The sequence below is a fragment of the Vulpes lagopus genome, chromosome 5, assembly GCF_018345385.1.
Source record: "Vulpes lagopus strain Blue_001 chromosome 5, ASM1834538v1, whole genome shotgun sequence".
NCBI classification, from domain to species: domain Eukaryota; kingdom Metazoa; phylum Chordata; class Mammalia; order Carnivora; family Canidae; genus Vulpes; species Vulpes lagopus.
The window spans coordinates 113233428-113253430 of record NC_054828.1 but is presented as its reverse complement, the minus strand read 5'-3'; the positions used below and the strand labels follow the sequence as shown (position 1 = coordinate 113253430).

General features: G+C 38.3%; 2 protein-coding genes across 5 annotated transcripts in view; both read left to right on the top strand.

Moving 5' to 3' along the window:
- The window catches only part of SELENOI (selenoprotein I), a 42628-nt gene extending 29957 nt beyond the window's left edge, over nucleotides 1–12671 (top strand). Inside the window, exons 7-10 of the mRNA XM_041754776.1 lie at nucleotides 839–887; nucleotides 2248–2428; nucleotides 3457–3639; nucleotides 5905–12671. Of these exons, the coding sequence (XP_041610710.1) occupies nucleotides 839–887; nucleotides 2248–2428; nucleotides 3457–3639; nucleotides 5905–6003 (512 nt within the window). The 3' untranslated portion in view covers nucleotides 6004–12671. The remainder of the gene's footprint in view (nucleotides 1–838; nucleotides 888–2247; nucleotides 2429–3456; nucleotides 3640–5904) is intronic.
- A 4531-nt stretch (nucleotides 12672–17202) lies between these two features.
- DRC1 (dynein regulatory complex subunit 1) overlaps nucleotides 17203–20003 on the top strand; it is a 38103-nt gene continuing 35302 nt past the window's right edge. For 2 of the 4 annotated variants that reach the window (XM_041755254.1, XM_041755252.1), the window contains exon 1: nucleotides 17205–17444. In XM_041755254.1, coding sequence (XP_041611188.1) covers nucleotides 17290–17444 — 155 coding nt within the window. In that variant the 5' untranslated portion in view covers nucleotides 17205–17289. Of the gene's footprint in view, nucleotides 17445–20003 lie in introns of all 4 variants that reach the window. The other 2 variants (XM_041755253.1, XM_041755255.1) reach the window with 2 other exon arrangements.

Below are 20003 nucleotides of genomic sequence, written 5' to 3'. Positions count from 1 at the left end.
TGGTTGGATAACTAACAAGAGCACTGGAATGGATCACAAAGCCAAAGGCAGGAAAGAATTGAAGTTAGTAGAGAGTCATTGGAGTATCATCTCACTTAGAAGTCAAGAGTGAAGAAAGAATATTGGATTTGATCATTAGGAGAGTTTGGTAAATTCAAGAGTATAGTTTCTGCAGAGGGAAGGCAGAATGAGTATTAAGGAACTGAAGGCCCCAGGAAGGTCTGGTGAGTGATAGGGAAGAGCAGAGTAAGATAATACATAGAGTGAGGGCAGCAGAAGCAATAGGAGGGTGTCTTGGGAAGGCTGTCCTTGTTTTTAGGTTTGAGGGGAAAGAACTAATGTATGCTTATGGGTGAAAAATTAAAAATAGGGAGATAAAAATAAGTGGAAATGGGAAACCACAGAAGCCATTAATCATCACCTCTTTCAGTGACTCACACTTGTGCCTTTTACTGCATCCCAGGTACTGTTCCAGGTGTCTTTGTTTGTAGTAACTCATTTAATTCTTAAAACCCTATGGGATCAATCCTATTGTCTCTGTTTTATAAAAGAAGAAATTGAGGCACTGAAAAGTTAATCTGCCTGAAATCACATAACCGTAGGTACAACCAAGATTCAAGCCCAGTCTCAACTGCTGAGCCTCTGCTCTGAATCACCAAGCTGTTTTACCACTCTTCTGGTTGTGAATATTGCTCAGAAGTGTATTTGATTTCATTACAAAAGTAAACCCGAACCTGCGAATTATTGTCTAAAAGTATTAAATATTTTGTATGTATTTGATAATTCTAAAAATCACTCGAATAATAATTGACAGTAATTTAAATATTCTTCCTTTTAGGTTGTGCATTATGTGTGACTCTTCCAATGAGTTTATTAAACTTTTTCAGGTAAGTATTTGTTAATTGGGCGGGAAATGTGAAAATTGTTACTTAGATGGATTTTAGGATCTGTTTTACTTTTGGCATTTGGACATTTTGAAAAGGTCATGAAACCTGTATTTTGAACCTAGAATTGAGATTAGGATCATTTAAAGTATCTATAGTAGTGGCTGTGAGTCAATTCACCCAGAGCACAAAACTACTGGTTCTTTTGCTATAGTTTTTGGCTCACCAGACAGTCTTCTGTTTGTCATTCTTTTGTGGAGTGAATGGGGAAGGAGTGTGTTCCTGTTGAATATTGATAGGTTTATGTTCTTTTTAGAAATCGATTATAAGTTTTTATAAATTGATTCTGTATAAGTTTAGTCAGCATGATCATAAAATAAAATTTCTGAACTTGTGTAGTTTCAGACCAAACCCTGGATCTGTGCTGACTTTCCAAGTAGCACTATATAAAAATTCCTGCCAGAGGAATGGGGCAGGGGTTAGGTAGGAGTTTCCTGGGTGGAGTTTCATTTCCTTGATCTGTACTTCTCCAGCTTTGCTGCCACACTGAATTTACTTAGAGGACCTGAATGTATTTTGGTGTTTCCCTCCTTGGTAATTTTGCTCCCACTTCCCTGTGGTATTGTTTCCTCTGCTTGAAACACTTATACTTCCCACTTCATCCTTCAGCTCTCAGATCTGTCCTACAGAATCCTATCTGTCAAGCCAAGCTCTGTGAATCCTCCCTATTTATGGCAGTTATTCATAGAAAACATAACATTTAAAGCTCTGAAGGCCTTAAAGACATTTTCTCCTTGTCTTCTAAGGATGAGGTCTTGATAGGGCGATATCTTGTGCAAGATCATGTAATCAGTGGCAGAACCAAGACTAGAATTTGGGGCTCTGTTCAGATGGGCAGACATATTGGGAGAGTGTGCCAGAGGCACCTAGAATGCTATGGGCAGGGCAGTCTCAGTGCAGAGTCTTCCACTCTTGGGTTCTCTGTCCCTTTGTATTGTAGTAGAACTTCCTAGTGGTGTTTTGTGTGCATTTTATTACCCATTTTGAATATAAATCTCACAGAACAAAGATCAAGTTTTATTCATCTTTACATTACAGGGGACTAGGGGTCAGAAGATTTCCATTCTAGTCCTGGCCCTGCCACTTGGTAGCAAGTTATGTAAATTTAAATTCTTACATCATCACTTAGCCTGTCTGCAAAATGGGGTTAAGTAATGCTGATACTATTTGTGCTATGGGATGATTGTGAGTATAAAGTAAGAGAATAAGTGTGAAAATACTTTGAAAACTACAAAATTTACAAATGCAGTGTGAGTTTATATGTAATAATGTTCTTTGTATTACTTGATTTTCTTTTTTTCAGAAGCTATAAAAATAACACCTTGAAACACAATTCAATCTATGAAGCTATGGTTCCCTTTTTTTCTCCATGTTTGCTATTCATTTTGTCTACAGCATGGATCCTTCAGTCGCCTTCAGATATTTTAGAGTTGCATCCTAGAGTATTCTACTTTATGGTTGGAACAGCCTTTGCCAACATAACAGTAAGATTTTTTTCTTTTAAAAGTAATAATATAAGGAATATATGGCAAAATTTGATAATTTGAGAAATGTTATATATTAAACAGATTTTAATTTAAAGATATTTTACGTCAGAAACCTGAAAGAATTATAACTCCAAAGGATATAACATGCTGAATATTATTTTTTCCTTTTTCACATGGCTGCAGATCTAATGATTAATTTAGGGAGGCTAAAACGAGTTTTTGAGAGAAAACATACATGCACACACTTTTAAATTAGCTGATTTTAAAATTAACAGAGTAAAAGCTTTGTAATAAATAGAACATTTAAAAAAAATGCTTTCTGTACAATGACCCAGCAAGACAGCAGCAGACAGGTAGGAGAGGTCAGGAGTTGAGAAAGATTCTGACAACCAGGGAGCCTGTGCTTTCACTCTAAAAACTTAGTAAGTTTTTACTTTATAACTTAATCACTGAGCTTGTTTCCATGTCTGTAATGTGTTCAATAGCATCACTCCTCTTGATTTCACAGGATTTAAAGATCTAAAAGTATTAATACAGTGTATAAAAAATATAGCTAAAGGAGTAAAACTCGATTTGAGTAAGGTTTGGAGGTAAAGGGATCCAGAGAGGTCTTGAGGTGTTAATATGACAATATGACTGAATTGGTCATAGCATTTCCTTATCACCATGAAGAAATTTAGTGGTATGGAGCTATTAAAAAGGCTGTTTTGAAATTTTTTTTCAGATATCATAGCATTTTAAAATTGGAAGAAGTTTCTTTTATCTGAACTGTTACCTAGTGGAAAAATGCCTTCTATAGCATCCTTACTAAATTATCTTCCAGCCTCTTCTGACACACACTCTGAGGGTCCATGGTTTTAGAGGTGGAGGCAAAGGTTCAGTTCAGCTCCTGAGCATTTTAGAACTACTGAATTTAATAATATCATGTAACTGTGTTGGCTAAAGTGTTTGAATGCTTTTTAAATGTTGGAGTGACTAATTTTGGAAGTGCTTGCTAATTAATTTTTTTTTTTCCTAATTTCAAGTGTCAGCTGATTGTTTGTCAAATGAGCAGTACCCGGTGCCCAAGTTTGAATTGGTTACTGGTCCCTCTTTTCTTGGTTGTCCTGGTGGTAAACTTTGGAGTATCCTCTTATGTTGAGAGCGTTCTCCTGTATACTTTAACAGCTGTTTTCACTCTGGCCCACATCCATTATGGAGTACAAGTGGTGAGTAATCTAGAGCAAAATTGGTTCCATTTAGTTCTTAGAAGTAGTAGGAAAGGAGGTGAGGGAAAATTTCAAAAGAAAGCTGCTTATTAAAGTAGCCAGAAGAGGGGCACCTGGTTGGCTCAGTGGGTTAAGCGTCTGCCTTCAGCTCAGGCCATGATCGCAGGATCCTGGGCTCAAGCCCCTCATATGCCTCCTTGCTCAACAGGGAGTCTTTCTCCCTCTCCCTCTGCCTTCCACCCTGCTAATGCTCTCTTGCTTATGTGCTGTCTCTCTCTCTCTCTGTCTCTAGTAAATAAATCTTTAAAAAAAAGTACCTGGAAAAATTGGGATATTCTCTATAAAGCTTAGGTAATATCTAGGTACATAATTTCAGATATTGTTTCTCTGATGAATATGTTATAGTATCTACAAATAATTTAAAACCTGGATAATTATGAGGAATTAGTTTTTAAGGAGGTAGAAATGTAAACTGTTTTCTTGGTGTATGGAATTGTAAACTCTTGTATGCTTTCAATTATGTGAGGACCAAATAATCCCATTTGTTGGTGATCTATTTCCATATTTGCTTCTTTAGCTTTAGCGGCACTTTTATAGAGAGAGATACAGAAGAGAATGGATTTAAGAAGTATTTTGCAAAACATTAATATTCTCTTCTAAAGCAAGAGACTAGTTTTAGGGCAAATGGACTAATTTAGATACAATAAAATGAAAATCAGAACCATGCAGCCTATTTTCTTTTCCTTACAGTTTAACATTCTTTTCTAATTATTTTATATATTTTAGCATGATCTTATAAAAATGATTTTTAATTGTACAGTATTCCATCAAGGAGATTACTTCATTACCCAGTGTACTTAATTATAACCCAGTTATTTTAATCATTTAGGTTGTTTCCAAATTTGCACCATTATAAGTTCAAGTTAGAATGAACAATATGGAATAATATATTTTTCTTTATTTTCTGAGGGTAGTTTTGTAGCAGTGGGGTTATATAAAAGGGTATTCATGTTTTTGTGGTTCTTAAAATGCTTCTATTTGGGATGCTTGTTTTGAAAGGAACCCTACTGGGACTCAGTTTGAGGAAAAAATGTCTTCTATATTGTCGTACATATTTTTTAAATGAGGGCACCTGTCATGCTTGATAACTACTTTATACTATGTATATGTTGCTAAACTTAGGTTTCTTCCCTTAGGGTTTTCCCCAAAGTAACCTACATTTGTTGGAATACAATAGGTGAAAAAACAAATCCATGATAACTGTGGACTATGACCGGAAGACATAATCCTTTCTTTATGTTTTTATTTGTTCATCCTTAACATAAATGCTTTATTTTATATCAACACTCTTAGGCTTTTATCTTTTATTTCGTCAATCTTATGTATGAAGTAGGACAGAGTTGTAAATGTCTTTTATAATTGTGTTAATTTATTATTACCCCTTCAGAAGCATATCTTTAGGAAACTGTACTTAAACCAAAACATTTTTTTTCTTTTTAATTATAAGAGGAGTACATTTTCACTGTTAAAAACCTGGAAAATACATAAAAGTTATTGGGGAAAAAAATTCCAGGAACATCTTTTTTGTCTGTCTTTGTGCTCTCTTGCCACTTCTGCAACTTCTGACCAGAAGGTAAAACTTGCTAAGCCACACAAAGCATTCACTTGAACTATTGCAATATAAATAGTGGCAATAGAGCTAGGAAGTATCAAATAAATGATGTTTGATAACTGACACATGATCAGGGTCTTGCCTACCCCCTAAGGATACCGAATATGGTATCCTTAATGAATATGGCCTACATCTCTCAAAATGTACAGATCTATTTTTATAGATATAAATAAATCTTTAAATTTAGGAATGATTAGGAATGATTACCTAGAAATGCTATAAGCAGCTAAATATTGAGTCTATATATGTAAATATTTAACCTATTAGATATTATAAGTCAACTAACCCTATAATTTTTCAGCGGATTTGGGTGTGAATCTGTGTGATCCGGAGGGCTCTGGAAAGACTAGATTTTGGAGTTAGGCAAACTCAGGTTTAAGTCCTAAGCCTCCTAGGGTAGTTCTGGTATTCTGTAGAATTCTATAGCCTTCTATCTAGCTCTATAGCTATCTTAGTCTAGAAAAACCTCTTCATTATTTCTGCTGAGTTTTGCTCCGTCAGTAAATTGTTGTCTCCAGAGGGTGAATTCTGTGTCCTTTTAAAAAATAATTAGGAATGTATTTGTCACTGCCTCATGTTCTGGTTTTCTATAGGTAAAGCAGCTGAGCAACCATTTTCAGATTTACCCCTTCTCATTGAGGAAACCAAACTCGGATTGACTAGGAATGGAAGAAAAGAATATTGGCCTGTAATCTACAGAAAAAAAGTACTGTAAATAAGATGCTTGTAAATATTTCATCCATCACCATTGAACTAAACTGATGTGCTTAACAGACCTGGGAACTGAAGTGTGTATAGTACTTGGACAGCAGGAGTGATACAAATGACCTGAATTTATGGAATTTTGGACCTACTAACTCCCAACTTATTTTATTTTTATAAAACCATGTGGCATTTTGGTTTAGCATAATGTACTTTAGACCAGCAAAATGTTTCTAGTGATTTTAGCTTCATGAGTCTATAATGTTTTGGTTCATACAGAGTTAAAGATACTTTGTTTTTATTTTTAAAGTCCTCACATTGGTTTAGGAAAACTGGTAACATTAAGAAAACCACAAAATGTTTTCGTATTTGATACTACTTTAGTAGTAGGTCTTTAGCAGTGGAAGTTATCAATAGCCCAAATCTAATATAGGGAAAAGATAAGAGCAAGTCACCTTTAGCAAGAGATGCCAAATGATTGCAGAACTATAATGTACAGTTGCCAAATAGTGGTTTCTCTTTCCCATGGAAATGCCTTTTGTCCTCATGTGCTAAGAGAGCTAGTATATATATTTAGATTCTCTTGTGTTCTGGCTCTCTTTGGGAGGGATCTTGATAAATGGCTTAATTTTCTTTTAAAGAAAAATATCCAATTGAGACTTAGTAGAGAGTGGGTCATAATTGTAGCTCACCCATTGACATGGTTCATCATTTAAACAGGGCGTATTCCCCCTCAGCTGCAAGTTGCTGAGATTTGGTGCCTGCAAACTCTGATTATATGAATGCATGTGACAGTCCCAGTCTTAGGATAATTATTTGTAGGGAACACAGGTGAACTTCCTTAGGAGAGAAATTTACTTTGGAGTTAGAAGTCTCATGAGCCTCACTATGAATTACTGCTATGAACCTCACTACGAAATTAATTTTCTGATTGTCCTTTTTTTTTTTTTTAATCCTTTCTCCCTTTTTTCCTTCCATCCATCCATCCATCCGTCCGTCTCTTTTTTGTGGAAGAGAGAGTGCTGTGTTTTTTATTTCATATAGGATAAAGAGGTAGATATTCTTTCTTCCCTAAGTTGCCCACTTCCCCACTTAAAAAAAATTTCTGATATATATGCCTTACTGAGTACCTACTCTCTTTAATATGACTTGGGGTAACTTTTTAGGTTTGCTGACAAACATAAAAATCCTTTTGACTTCAGTGTGGTGGTTTTATAGATCACACCTTTTCATGAATGTGGATATTTTATTTCTTTTTGACTTTGTCTCCATTCAGTTTGGTGGTGGTGAAATTTACTTGCTGATTTTCTTTTATTTTCCACTGAATGAAGTTTGTGCTCGAATGAAGAGTGTATCTTAAACCCTTTTTTTTTGGATGGATTGCACTTGGATAAAATAGGCACCACTGTGTTGATATGTAATTAAATTCTTAACCATTATTTATCTACGAATGTGACCATCGTTAAATTTAATTACAATGTATTCTTTTTTGAATTTCAGTCTGCTGCTTTGTAAAAAGAACTATGTAATTGATATTTCAGTTTTTAAATTTGTAAATCCTAATCATTGTCATCCAGGTTACTAGAATTGAGGAGTCAAGGAGCTAACTCATGGTTCTGTATTCATTTTTAAGAACAGTCCGTAAAGATTGAGGTATATTTGGTGATTTTTTTCTGAGACTGAAAATGGTGAGAAATCCATGCTGGAAAATGTGGGTAGTGATTCCATGTTTGTTAATAAATTCCCATCATGGAGGTCAGAGAATGAGCAAATTTAGTATCAGTAACTGTTTTTTTGTAGACCTTGTTCTTTGTCATCTGTAAAATTGAACTGGATCAAGTGGTAATTTGGGCTAGGAACAAAGCTTTGTTTGTTCTAAGGTTTCTCAGCTAATCATTTTACCTTTTTGTTGGCCTTGTACACAAGAATGAGATTAATCTGTGTTATATAAGAAAAGAACTGCAAAATATTTATAAAATGACTGATTTAGACCGCAGGCTTTCTTCACCTTGTACAGTATAGTTGACAAAACAAAACAAAACCTTCCAACATAGGGTCATGTTCTGTACTTCTGGGGCGATTTTACCTCAAAGTGTCTTTCTGTTCTTTTTCTGTTGCATCAAGTTTATTTGAAATTATTTTGTGTCTGTACTTCATGACCTATTTCCCTATAGTAAAAATTATGCCATAGGTTAATTGACACCGTTAGATGAAAGGTGGCTGTCAACAAGGTGAGAGTGAAACTGAGTGAATAACTGTTTCAGAATACTGTGGACTTGTAAATCTTCAGTGGACTGCTGACTTTTTCTTAGGTTAGTCTGTCATCTTGAAGGGCATCTTAAAAGCCCCCATTTGTTGTGTAGTGATATTGCAGCTGAAGCAGGACTTAATTGCAAATAGCTCTGTGTGAATTTGTGTCAAGCCAATTATCATAACATTTCCAAAGCATAAAAGATATTTCAGGCTTATGCATGATATTTTGGGGTGAGTTTACCTCCCCAGCCTTTCTCCCAACACTGAGCTGCCTTTAAGGGGAGCAGTGGCATGGTTGGTCGTACGTGCATGTTTTCAGTACATTTCAGAATAGAGTGCCTTAGCCAGGCCAGAGGTTTGCTTTGTGTTTCTGCTGACCAAAGTTACCTAGACCTGTGAGAAGTTTCTTGTCAGGTTATGGTATATGAAAAATGTTCTTTCATGCTTGTCAAAACATAATTCCCCTATATTTGAGGGGGGCATGGGATAGAAAAGTCCTTAAAATACCTGGATAGAGTATGTTATTGCTGCCTTTTCTGATCCCTTATTAACATTCATGATCTTTAGTGCATTGCACATTTTAAAATTATCACAGTTTACACTGCCATTCCTCCATTTATACATAATAGATGTAGTTCATGAGTTTTAGTCTCAAGGATAATAGAGTGATTAATTTCCAAATAAAAAGCTAGTCCTTGGCATTTTAATAATATGCTTAAATACTTTTAATGAATTCTAATTTTTAAAAAGCTCCATGCTGATTATGGTCTACAATGTTCTAGTACTATGACCAATGTGTCATTTATTTTAATATAGAGGTATGGGGAAGAGGAGTATATGTCTAGAGTTGCCCAAATTCTAAATAGGTACCAAGAGAGTATTAATCATGACCAGGAGTCTGGGCTTTGGAGGAATATGCAAAAGAAAAAGCAGGTGTAGAGTCCCCCTGATGGAGAAGGGATCACTTAATGCATAATGCCTGTCGTGCCCAATGATCCTAGTACATACAGTGCAACATTTTAAATTGTCACAATTTAAATGATCATTCTTCCACTAACTTCAAATTCAAATGTAAATTTGAAAGTTTCCTAAGTGTTCAATTTTTAAAGAATTTATTTTGTAGTCGAAAAACATTTGGAATGTACCTTGCTTCCAAAGTAGACTTTGATTCTGTGACATGTGGAAAATAGAGAAACTGAAGGTATTTGAATCAAAGGCCCCTTTTCCACTTTATATTTTAACTAGAAGCCTGTGTGTAACTCTTCCTTTTTATCCTTCACCTGTCCTCCCTTTTGACTTGCTACCACCTACGACAGAGACTCCCACTTGATTTGCAGCACCTAGATCTGCCACATTCCAATCTCCTTGATTACCTTAGGACTGGGAACATGCCGGAGGGAACAGAGTAAACCCGATGGGCTAGAACCTTTGACTTTGGGTCCCCAAAAAAGCCAAAAACAATTACAGAAGTTTTTGGTTGTGTTGATTCCTGTGTTCAGAGTGGCCTTTATCTAGACCTCAGTTCTGGACCCCATTGAATGCTCTATAGATTTCTGAAGTTGGATTAGAATTTTCTTTGTCCTATGAGGTGTCTTTGTAAGGCAGCATGCCCTTTCTTGAGCACCCTGTGGGTGAATAACCTGCCTAAGTTAGCTGCCAGTATAGAACCTTCCAGAAGGAGTTTTAATTAGTATGCTGCATTTGAAGCACTTTGACATGTACATTTTAAGTGACAGTTTTAACAGTAAAACAGTGTTAAACTAATCACTGTGAAACTTGAAAGTGTGATGATGCTCTGTACATTTTAGGAAGCTTAAGTAAATTTCTGATTTTTTCCTTTATTAATTATGTAAGCCGTGTGATTTGTATATTTTACTTTTCATCTTTGACAATGGTACAGATGACTGATAATATTAGCAGGCAGTAATCAGGGTATATGGTAAATCATGGTTGTATAGCCTTTCCAGAGAAAGTAGTAACATGTTACCTTCTTCCTTGTGTGGAGCCACAGGACTGGGATTTATTGGCTAATTCACTGCAGTGTTTCTCACAGTGCAAAATAAACATAACCTAACTTTTTAACCCACATGCCAGTAGTATGCTTTGCTGTTTAATAAACAAATGTGCAAGAGGTAGTAATCTAGCTGATTTGGGGGGGGGGGGTTGTTTTGAAGCAGGGTCCTGCTCTTAGATCTTAAATGAGCTAATATTTAGGGAAGCAAAAGATGTTCTGCTGTTTATAACCCCTCTCACAGGTGGCCTGAGTGAGGGGGCTGCATTGCATTTGGTCAGAAAGGCCAGGTTCCCAGAAGTGGAAAGGTGGCACTTGGACTGATTTTCTAATATTTTAACAAGGACTTAACTTCTGTAGGAAAGTCCATTTGGGCATAACAGGATTGTCTGGTCTTCTACAGACCGTTCACATTGTTTTACTCTTTGCAGAATCATTTTTAGAAAAGTAGGTTAAATCAGAGTGGTGCTGTTTTTAAAGCTTGTGAATTGGATCATGGCCATATAGTACCTAACACTACATGGGACTTAGAGACAGTATTAAAGATATTGGGACTAGCAGAGCCTGGCTAGCTCAGTTGGTAGAGTGTGTGACCCTTGTTCTCATGATTGTGAGTTTGAGCCCCATGTTGGGTATAAAGATTACTTAAAACAAAACAAAACAACGATACCAAGAATGGCTAAATGCTGGTGATGCCTTATGACTCTTTGGCTAAAGTCTTCTCTTGAGCAGTTTCTATAGGTAATCAGATTAGAATTCATTTTTTTTTTATTAAAACATACACAATTTGCCATGAGTTCTGTATTCTGATATTCTTGATAAGCACTTTTATCTCTAAAGAGTAATTTCTTGACCTTACTTGGAACATGCTTAGTTAGTATTTGATGCTACTAACCTGTTAATGGGAGTCTTCATTTTGCAAGATCTCTGCGTGTTGTGCTTTAAATCTGTTTGAATTACTAGTATCATACAGCATCAGACTTTAACAACTGCTAATAAATCTGCCCACAATATTAACATTGTAGGTTATTTTGTTTAGATAACTTACCCATTGGCTTTTAAGAGACAAAGTCCCAGGTATGTATAATGAATGACTTGCTTGTTCCAGAATGTGCCAAGAAAGCAGACTTCAGTATTAAACTCCAAATTTCAATTGTTCTTTTAAAAGTAGCATTGCCTCTGGGTAGTGGGGACACAGTGAATGATTGCCCAGATGCAGACTCCCTACTGCCGACCTTCTTCCCTGCTCCTCCCATCCAACGTGGTAGGTTAAATTTGTAGCTGCCTGTAGGAAAAAAAGTTGAGACTTTTCTGAGTAAGGCTTTATTCCCTCTAAGAGAAAGTGACAGGAATCACAGCAAAATCAATTACTGAGTTGTGTAGCTTGGACCTGTTGTAGTTTGCTTTCTGTAGTATTCTGAAACAAAAGGATGACTCCCTTCTCAGGTACCTAGAAACAATACCACTTAAGCAACTGGAATGTGTTTGCAACAACTAGAATATGTTAGAGTAGAAGATAAAGGGGAGCACAAAATCGTTTCTTTTCTCTTTCAAGTAGTTTAATTGAGCATATTCATAATTGGTCTGTCTAGAACTTGCTGTGTTCATAGTAAATAATATAGCATTTATTTTTATCTGGTTATGTGTGCCGTGCGTGTATATACATATTTAATATGTACACATATTTTCTGCATTATACGTATGGTACTTTCATATATACATGCAGTCTACTCTTGATTATCTGCAGAATGGTAAGCCATCATTAGATTGTTCTCTTCTTGTTGACCTAGCATGTAGCCCATAACTCTGTGAAGCCTCTACCTTAGCTGGAGCCCCATAGTCTTTCCTATTTGCAGTTCATCTCAATCCCCAAGGAAGGCCCTTGAAATATGTCACTTTCTGTTTCCCTTTCACCAGGAATTGTGAGTGAGAAGGATAGCTGCTTCCACCAGGTTTGAGGCTTCTGGCTCTGAATGATGATGGGGCCCATTCCTGGCCCGAAGGCAGCTCTGGGAACAGTTGTGCTCAGGGGCTTGATGGGGGAAGAAATCTAGCCCTTGCAGAAACGGGGCTTCATAACTCGCTTAAATTCCTTAGCTGCAGTTTTGTGAAGCCTTAGATGATTTGATGCACAGATTACAACTATGCATTTCACTGTTACTTTTGCATCATTGGTATTACTGTGCCCTATTGCTAGCCCAGATAATCAAGATCTGACTGTTTCTTGCCACTGGATTCTGGAAGCCTTGCCCTTTCAACTGGATTTATGTTTATTTCTGCTGCTGTGAACCTCAAAAGTAATGCAGTAGGTTTTAATTTAAAATTGTTTAATTCTATTATTGATAAATATTTATTGTAATAAAAGTAAAGAGTAAATAATTTTTAAATCCTTTTAACTGTTTTCAGATTGTTGTCTTTGTTTTTTCCTTGGTAGGTTTAAGAGGGGAGGGAGCTATGGGCAGAAAAAGAACATCCAGCCACTTGTCTCAGAGTCCTGGATTATTTTAGAGCAAAACATTAAATGATTTTTTGTTTTGTTTGTTTAAACAACAGTCAGCCCAGGGGCACCAGGGTGGCTCAGTTAAGTGTCTGCCTTCAGCTCAGATCCTGATCCCTGTGTGGGTGGAGGCAACCTTCTCAGTGGGGAGTCTGCTTTTCACTTTCCCTCTGCCCTTCTGCCCACACGTGCATGCTCTCTCTCAATTAAGTAAATAAAATCTTAAAAAAAAGAATGACCAGCTGACTTGCTTTTGGGTTTTCTGTAATCCTGTGACTTGTTTCAGAAAGCAAAGTACTAGGCAGGTGGCAGTTAACAGTTGTTCATGGTGTCTTGCTCTTGACTTTGGGTACTGGGCAGTATATAATAATAACTGGGTCACACAGTTTGTAAGATGGTTGTCTCATACCTGAAAACATTTTTGTAGAGAAAAGTGTTAATTTTCCAGGCTAATTCCATAAGAACCCAATGACCCACACTTATTAGTACACTTAATCTTTAGCATATAAATCATAAGCTTTATTGAAAAACCTCATATTTGCTAACATTGCTTCTGAGAATATTTCCTGTCTTTTACATCAGAATTGATCTATCAGATCTGAAAGCAGGCATTTAAATTTTTTTTTCTGTAATAGGTTTGAAGACGGTGAGGGGACGATGTTCTCTATTTTAACCCAGGCTCCTTCTCTAGCAGTGTGCTCATAATCCCCTGCCCCTCCCCCTTCCAGCCTCTTGGCTGCCCCAGCAGTTATCCCTGCCCTTCTATCTGCAAACCTCCAACAGCCAGCGAGCACCTGACAGCATAGCAGGGCACAGACTAGGTAAACAGCTTGGGTCTGCCCAAACTTAGACACTCTGCCTCCAAAGTGTCTCACTCTTCTTCCTACTTTCATCGTTTTAACTTGTTCACAAATTTCCTGAAAGAAAACTTACTATCAGCTCTTTCCATTTTTCTTTTTGCTTTCATTCTGAAAGTTTCTCAAGCTTTTAATGCCATGACTGTTCGCAGTCATGTTCAGCCTGGCCAGCTTCAACCCAGGGCAAGTTACTTTTTTTTTTTTTTCCTGAGCCTCAGTTTTTTCACCTGTAGGATGGGGTTAGTAATATTACTGCAGTCATGCGCATGTGCTATGAATGATGCATGGAGGTATTTAGCACAGTGAGTGGTCTAATTAAGTGCTTGGTTTCTACTAATAACTAATTCTGTTTTTTTACCTTTGAACTTTTCCCTAAGCCTATGACCTACTCATGACTTCTTTCTTCCCTGTTCCATCCTTTGTACCTTTGGTAGTCAATACTTGAAGATGATGGGTGGGGCAGTTCTAAAAATATCTTGAAATGAATAAAACAAGATTGCTTTCTGAGACTCTATTGATAAAATTCACACAAATTGGAAGACAGGAATATGCCAGGAAATTATGTAAATGTTTGATGAATTCCCAAGCCCCAATTAAGATGATATGGTGTAATCTTATGGATGTGGAATTAATTATGTGACTTGACTTAGTATACTAAAGTCAATGTATCATTTTTCTGGAAAAAGACTATATACTTAGAAGGTAGATGGCAAGCCTGTAGTATAGCAAAGGAAGCCCATATATTCAGAGGGGTTTGCATTTACCATCCCAAACTTACCCAGGGATGGGGTGAAAGGACTCCACCTACCCTTTTGGGGGCAAGTTATATCCACTGTGGGCCCCTAAGATCATTACCATCAATCGTACAATAGCAAGAAACTTGCCCATTATAGTTTGATTCCCTTTGTAGATCAGCCACAGACAGGTGCTGGTCACAGGTCATAAATACATGTGCTTGTGTGTTAATTATAGTTTCCTGCTCAAAGTAGGTATCCTCTTTTTCTCTCATGAGCTTATTAGTGTAAGTCCATTCTCAAAAGCAGCTCTGCTTTTGGAGTATTGCCTACCAGTGAGGACCAGACTCTGGATGCTTGTGAATCATCAAAGTGGACCTACGCCTACAACCCTCCTCCAAATCTCTCTCACCTGTGACATTTGCCTGCTGCCATCTTCTCAGGTACCTGTCACCACTCTTTAAAAAAAAAATAATAATAAACTTTTTTTTATTACATCAAAAGTGTTTTGTGTTATTTGTAAAGTGTTTTTAGAATAGAAAATAAAAGTGATCCATAGATTCACGCCCAGAGATATCAACTACTTTGTATTCTTTTTTTTTTTTAAATCAAAACTTTACTAAAGCAGTGTAAATTTGGGTAAATAATTTAATTTCTACATTTTAATTCTTTCACCCAGGTTTTCAGTTTGAATTCCAGTTAGTTGACACGCAGTGTACAATATGATTCAATACTTCATACAACACCTGGTGCTGATCACGGTGCCTTCCTTAATCCCCATCACCTATTTCACCCACCCCTCTCCCCTCTGGTAACCATCAGTTTGTTCTCTATAGTTAAGAGTTTGTTTCTTGGTTTGCCTCTCTCTCTTTCCCACCTTTACTTGTTTGTGTTTCTTAAATTCCACATATGAGTGAAGTCATATGGTATTTGTCTTTCTGACATAATACGCTCGAGGTCCATCCATGTCATTGCAAATGGCAATATTTCGTTGTGTGTGTGTGTGTGTGTGTGTGTGTGTGTATAAATCACATCTTTCTCCATTCATCAGTAGATGGGACAGACACTTGGGCTGTTTCCATAATCTGGCTATTGTAGATAATGCTGCTAAAACATCAGGATGTATGTATCTCTTTTGTTGTTTGTTTTTTTATTTAAATGCCAATCAGTGTGTGTTGGCAAATTGAATACCAATAAAAAAATAAATTTATCATTAAAAAAGAAAAAAAATAAACGCCAATCAGTTAACATGTGTATTATTAGTTTCAGGTGTACAATATAGTGATTCAATACTTGCATACAACACACAGGCTGCAAAATCAATGTACATTAATCTGTTGTATTTCTTTTCTCTTCTCTCTCTCTCTCTCTTTTTAAGAGAGAGTGGGAGTAGAGGCAGAGGGAACGGGAGAGAATGAATCTTAAGCAGGCTCCATGCCCAGTGTAGATCCTGACATGGGGCTTGATCTCACAACCTGAGATCATGACCTGAACCAAAATCAAGATCGAATGTTTAACTGACTGAACCACCCAGGCACCCCAGAAATCTGTTGTATTTCTATACACCAATGATGAAGCAGCAGAAAGGGTTCAATCTCATTTACAGTTGTACCAAAACCAATAAGACACCCAGGAATAAGCCTAACCGAAGATGTGAAAGATCTGTACTCTGAAAACTTTAAAACACTGATGAAAGAAATAGAAGATGAAACAGAAATGGAAAGACATTACATGCTCATGGGTTGAAAGAACAAATAATTAAATGTCTGTATTACCCACAGCAATCTACACATTTATTGCTATCCCTTTCAAAATACCAACACATTTTTCCAGAACTAGAACAATCCTAAAATTTGTATGGAACTACAAAAGACCCCAAATAGCCAAAGCCACCTTGAAAAAGCAAAGCAAAACTGGAGGCATCACAATTCCAGACTTACAAGTTATAATTAAAAACTGTAGTGATCAAAACAGTATGGTACTGGCACGAAAACAGACACATAGGTCAGTGGAACAGGATAGAAAATTCAGAAATGAACTCACACAACTATATGGTCAATCTTCAACAAAGCGGGAAAGAATATCAATGAGAAAAAAGTCTTTTCAAACGATGTTGGGGAACATCTCTCCAAATGTGAGATCTGAAACCATAAAGCTCCTAGAAGAGAACACAGGCAGTAACTTCTTTGATTGGCCTTACTTTGTGCTCATTTTTTGACCATATGTACTAGATATATTTCAAATAGAACTTGGATCACATTCTACACATTTGTGTTACATCCTTTCTTCCTCATTTGATACATCTTTATGTCTTTGTAGGTCAGACCCATTCTTAGTAGCTACATTGTTATCCATCCCGTGAAAGCTTTATCAATCCCATTTTTTAAAAAAAGATTTTATTTATTCATGAGAGACACAGGCAGAGGGAGAAGAAGGCTCCCTGCGAGGAACCTGATGTGGGGTTGGATCCCAGGACTGCGGGATCACGATCTGAGCCAAAGGCATGCTCAACCACGGAGCCACCCAGGCGTTCCTATCAGTTCCCCTATTGATGGATTTCAGGGTCATACTAGTGTTTTAACATTATAAACTACAGCGAGCAGACATGTACATCTGTGTACACTTCTTTCAGCAAACACTAGTTGAGCACTTCCTACACATTAGGCATTATGCTAGGCGCTATTTGTACAGTGCTGAACGAAACTGATGTAATTTTCACCCCAGTCCCGTTCTCTCTCCGGGAGAAGAACACAGAACCCAGGGGGGCGTGCAGCTACAGGTGGGCGTGGCCTGGGAGCTGTTCGCGCGCGCTCCAGCCGCGGGTCAGGTGCCTGCTTTTCCCTGGCAACGACTTGTTGCTAGCAACCGGGCGGTGGTCTGGCGGCGGTCCAGGCGCCGCCGGCCTGGGGCGGGAGGCACCTGCCATGAATCCGCCGGGATCTCTGGGGGTTCTGGAGGAGAAGGAGGAGGAAGACTTGTCCACCCCGATTCTCGGGCCGTCCATATACTCTGACAACCCTCAGGAGCGGATCCAGGCCCGGCGCCTCCGCATCGCGGCGCGACTGGAAGCCCGGAGGCGGTGAGCGGGGGTCTGGGCGGTCGGCAGCGGAGGCGGGGACCAGGCGGGCGCCTTCCCGGGGCGGGCGGGCCCCACGTGTGAGCTCAAAGATAGGCGGTGAGCTAGGAAAAACTTCTTCCAGAAGGTTCAACCAAAGTATGGGATATGAACACATTCAATACACTTGTGGAGTCAAAGACGGAAATAACAGTCTCTGCAGCAGGGACTATTATTTATTGAGTTTTTAAAAATTTATTGAAAGCCTGCTGTGCCATGCACTGCGAGCAATGGACTGCAGACACAGGCCATCCGTGACCTCCTCTCAGAGGTCTTTCTTTCCTCCTTCGCATCCCCACCTGCCTTCCTTCCACAAGCATTTCTGGAGTGGACCTCAGCTGTCACTTCTGCTGGTCTCAGTAGCTTATCTGGTTGTATGACACCAAACCCTCATTCCTGAAGAGTCTGTGCCTGATAATCATACCCTTCTCAGGCCAGGGTTGTTGCACCTGTCTACTCATAGGCACAGTAGGCTGTCACAAGAGAATTCTAAGAGGCACCCGCATGATCTTCTGAATTCCTGAACACCCTCACTGTGTAAGAGCACTTGTACCCTGTCCTGCTGGCCAGGGTCACCTATCCTACCAAGATGGTGACTTCTTGTTTGCTGGCCATTAGATCACAGAGTGGTATGGCTGTGTTCCAATAAAACTTCACTTTAAGGGATCCCTGGGTGGCACAGTGGTTTAGCGCCTGCCTTTGGCCCAGGGTGTGATCCTGGAGACCCGGGATCGAATCCCACGTCGGGCTCCCGGTGCATGGAGCCTGCTTCTCCCTCTGCCTATGTCTCTGCGCCTCTCTCTCTCTCTGTGACTATCATAAGTAAATTAAAAAAAAAAACTTTACTTAAAGACATTGAAATTTGAATGTCATATAATGTTCATGTGTCACAAAATTTTCTTCAGATTTTGATCTTGTTTTCTGAATTCATTTTTTAAGAGGAATTTTAGATTCACAGCAAAATTGAGTGGAAAGTACAGAGATTTCCCATATACCACCTGCCCCCATGCATACACAGCCTGTCCCACTATCAACATCCTCCAGAATGGTACATTTGTTACAAATGATGAAACTCGGGCAGCCTGGGTGGCTCAGCAGTTTGGCACTGACTTCAACCCGGGGCATGATCCTGGAGACCCAGGATTGAGTCCCCCGTTGGGCTCCCTGCATGGAGCCTGCTTCTCCCTCTGCCTGTGTCTCTGCCTCTCTCCCTCTGTCTCTCATGAATAAATAAATAAAATCTTAAAAAAAAATGATGAAACTCCATTGACACATCATCACCCTAAGTTCATAGTTTACATTATGATTCACTCTTGGTGTTCTATGGATTTTGACAAATATATAGTGATATGTGTCCACCATTATAGTATCATATGGAATAGTTTCATTGCCTTAAAAATCCTTTGTGCTCTTCCTATTGATCTGTTCCTTTTTTTTTTTTTAATCATTAAAAAGTGTAAAAATCATTCTTTTCTTATGAGCCCTACAAAAACAGATGGGTCATATTTAGCTCTCAGGGTCAGTCTTGATGTAGTGGATCAACGTGATATTCTCTGGGGTATCCAAATGGTCCTGATCTATTCAGTCTATGTTTTGACAGAGATCAGGAGAATCAACATGACGCTGTGAGTGTGAGAATTATATGTGTATATATTATTGTCTGTTCCATGTAAATGTGAACTTCCTGATTCTTTTTCCTGATTTAGGTAGAAAATAATACATTTGGCCCAATCAGCAGCCACCTTGTATGTACGTAAGACCACTCTACACTGCTCCAGCAAAGATACCACATTTACATGGCAACAGCAATGAGGCCTACTACTTGGTTGAGCTTGCAGTATTGATAATCATATTCTCAGATCCAACCAGTTTTTGCAGAGACCAGACCCATGAACTAAATGGAGACATGATGGGGGGGGGGGGACCACTGCTCCTGTATCCTTGAGATACTTAAGGGTGATACTAATTTCCACCATCCCCACTCCCTACCCCCCAGTTTGTGGTTGTTTTTATGTATTCAGGTACAGTTTTAAAGATGTCCACTTGGCCTTCCCTCCCATAATAACTCTTACCCACTCACCAACAACTTAATGTGGGAATTTCTCAAATTTCTAAGTATGTTAAAATCACTCTGATTGCTGTCTGAGGGATTGGTTTGCAGAAGCCAGAAGTATAATTGAAGAGGCCAGTTAGGAAGCAGTTGCATTGGTTCTGTGAGGGATGAAGTTGGTCTGGTGGGTTTGGAGAGAAAGCAGATGTAGTCAAGAAATGCTTTACAGCTTAAACTGACTGGATTTACTGATTTTAGATATGCTAGTCAAAGACAGGGAAAAAGCAAGAATGGCTTGAACAGCTGAGTAGATGGTAGTGCCTTGCATTGAAATGATAAAGATGGTGATGGGGGAAGTGAGTCAGGAGGATTTGGAAATCAAGAGTTTGGCTTTGGACATATTCAGTGAAATTGGGTTTTGGAAGACTTTAAAACCAAGATGTCCATTAGGCATTTGGACATGGGTCTTCAAC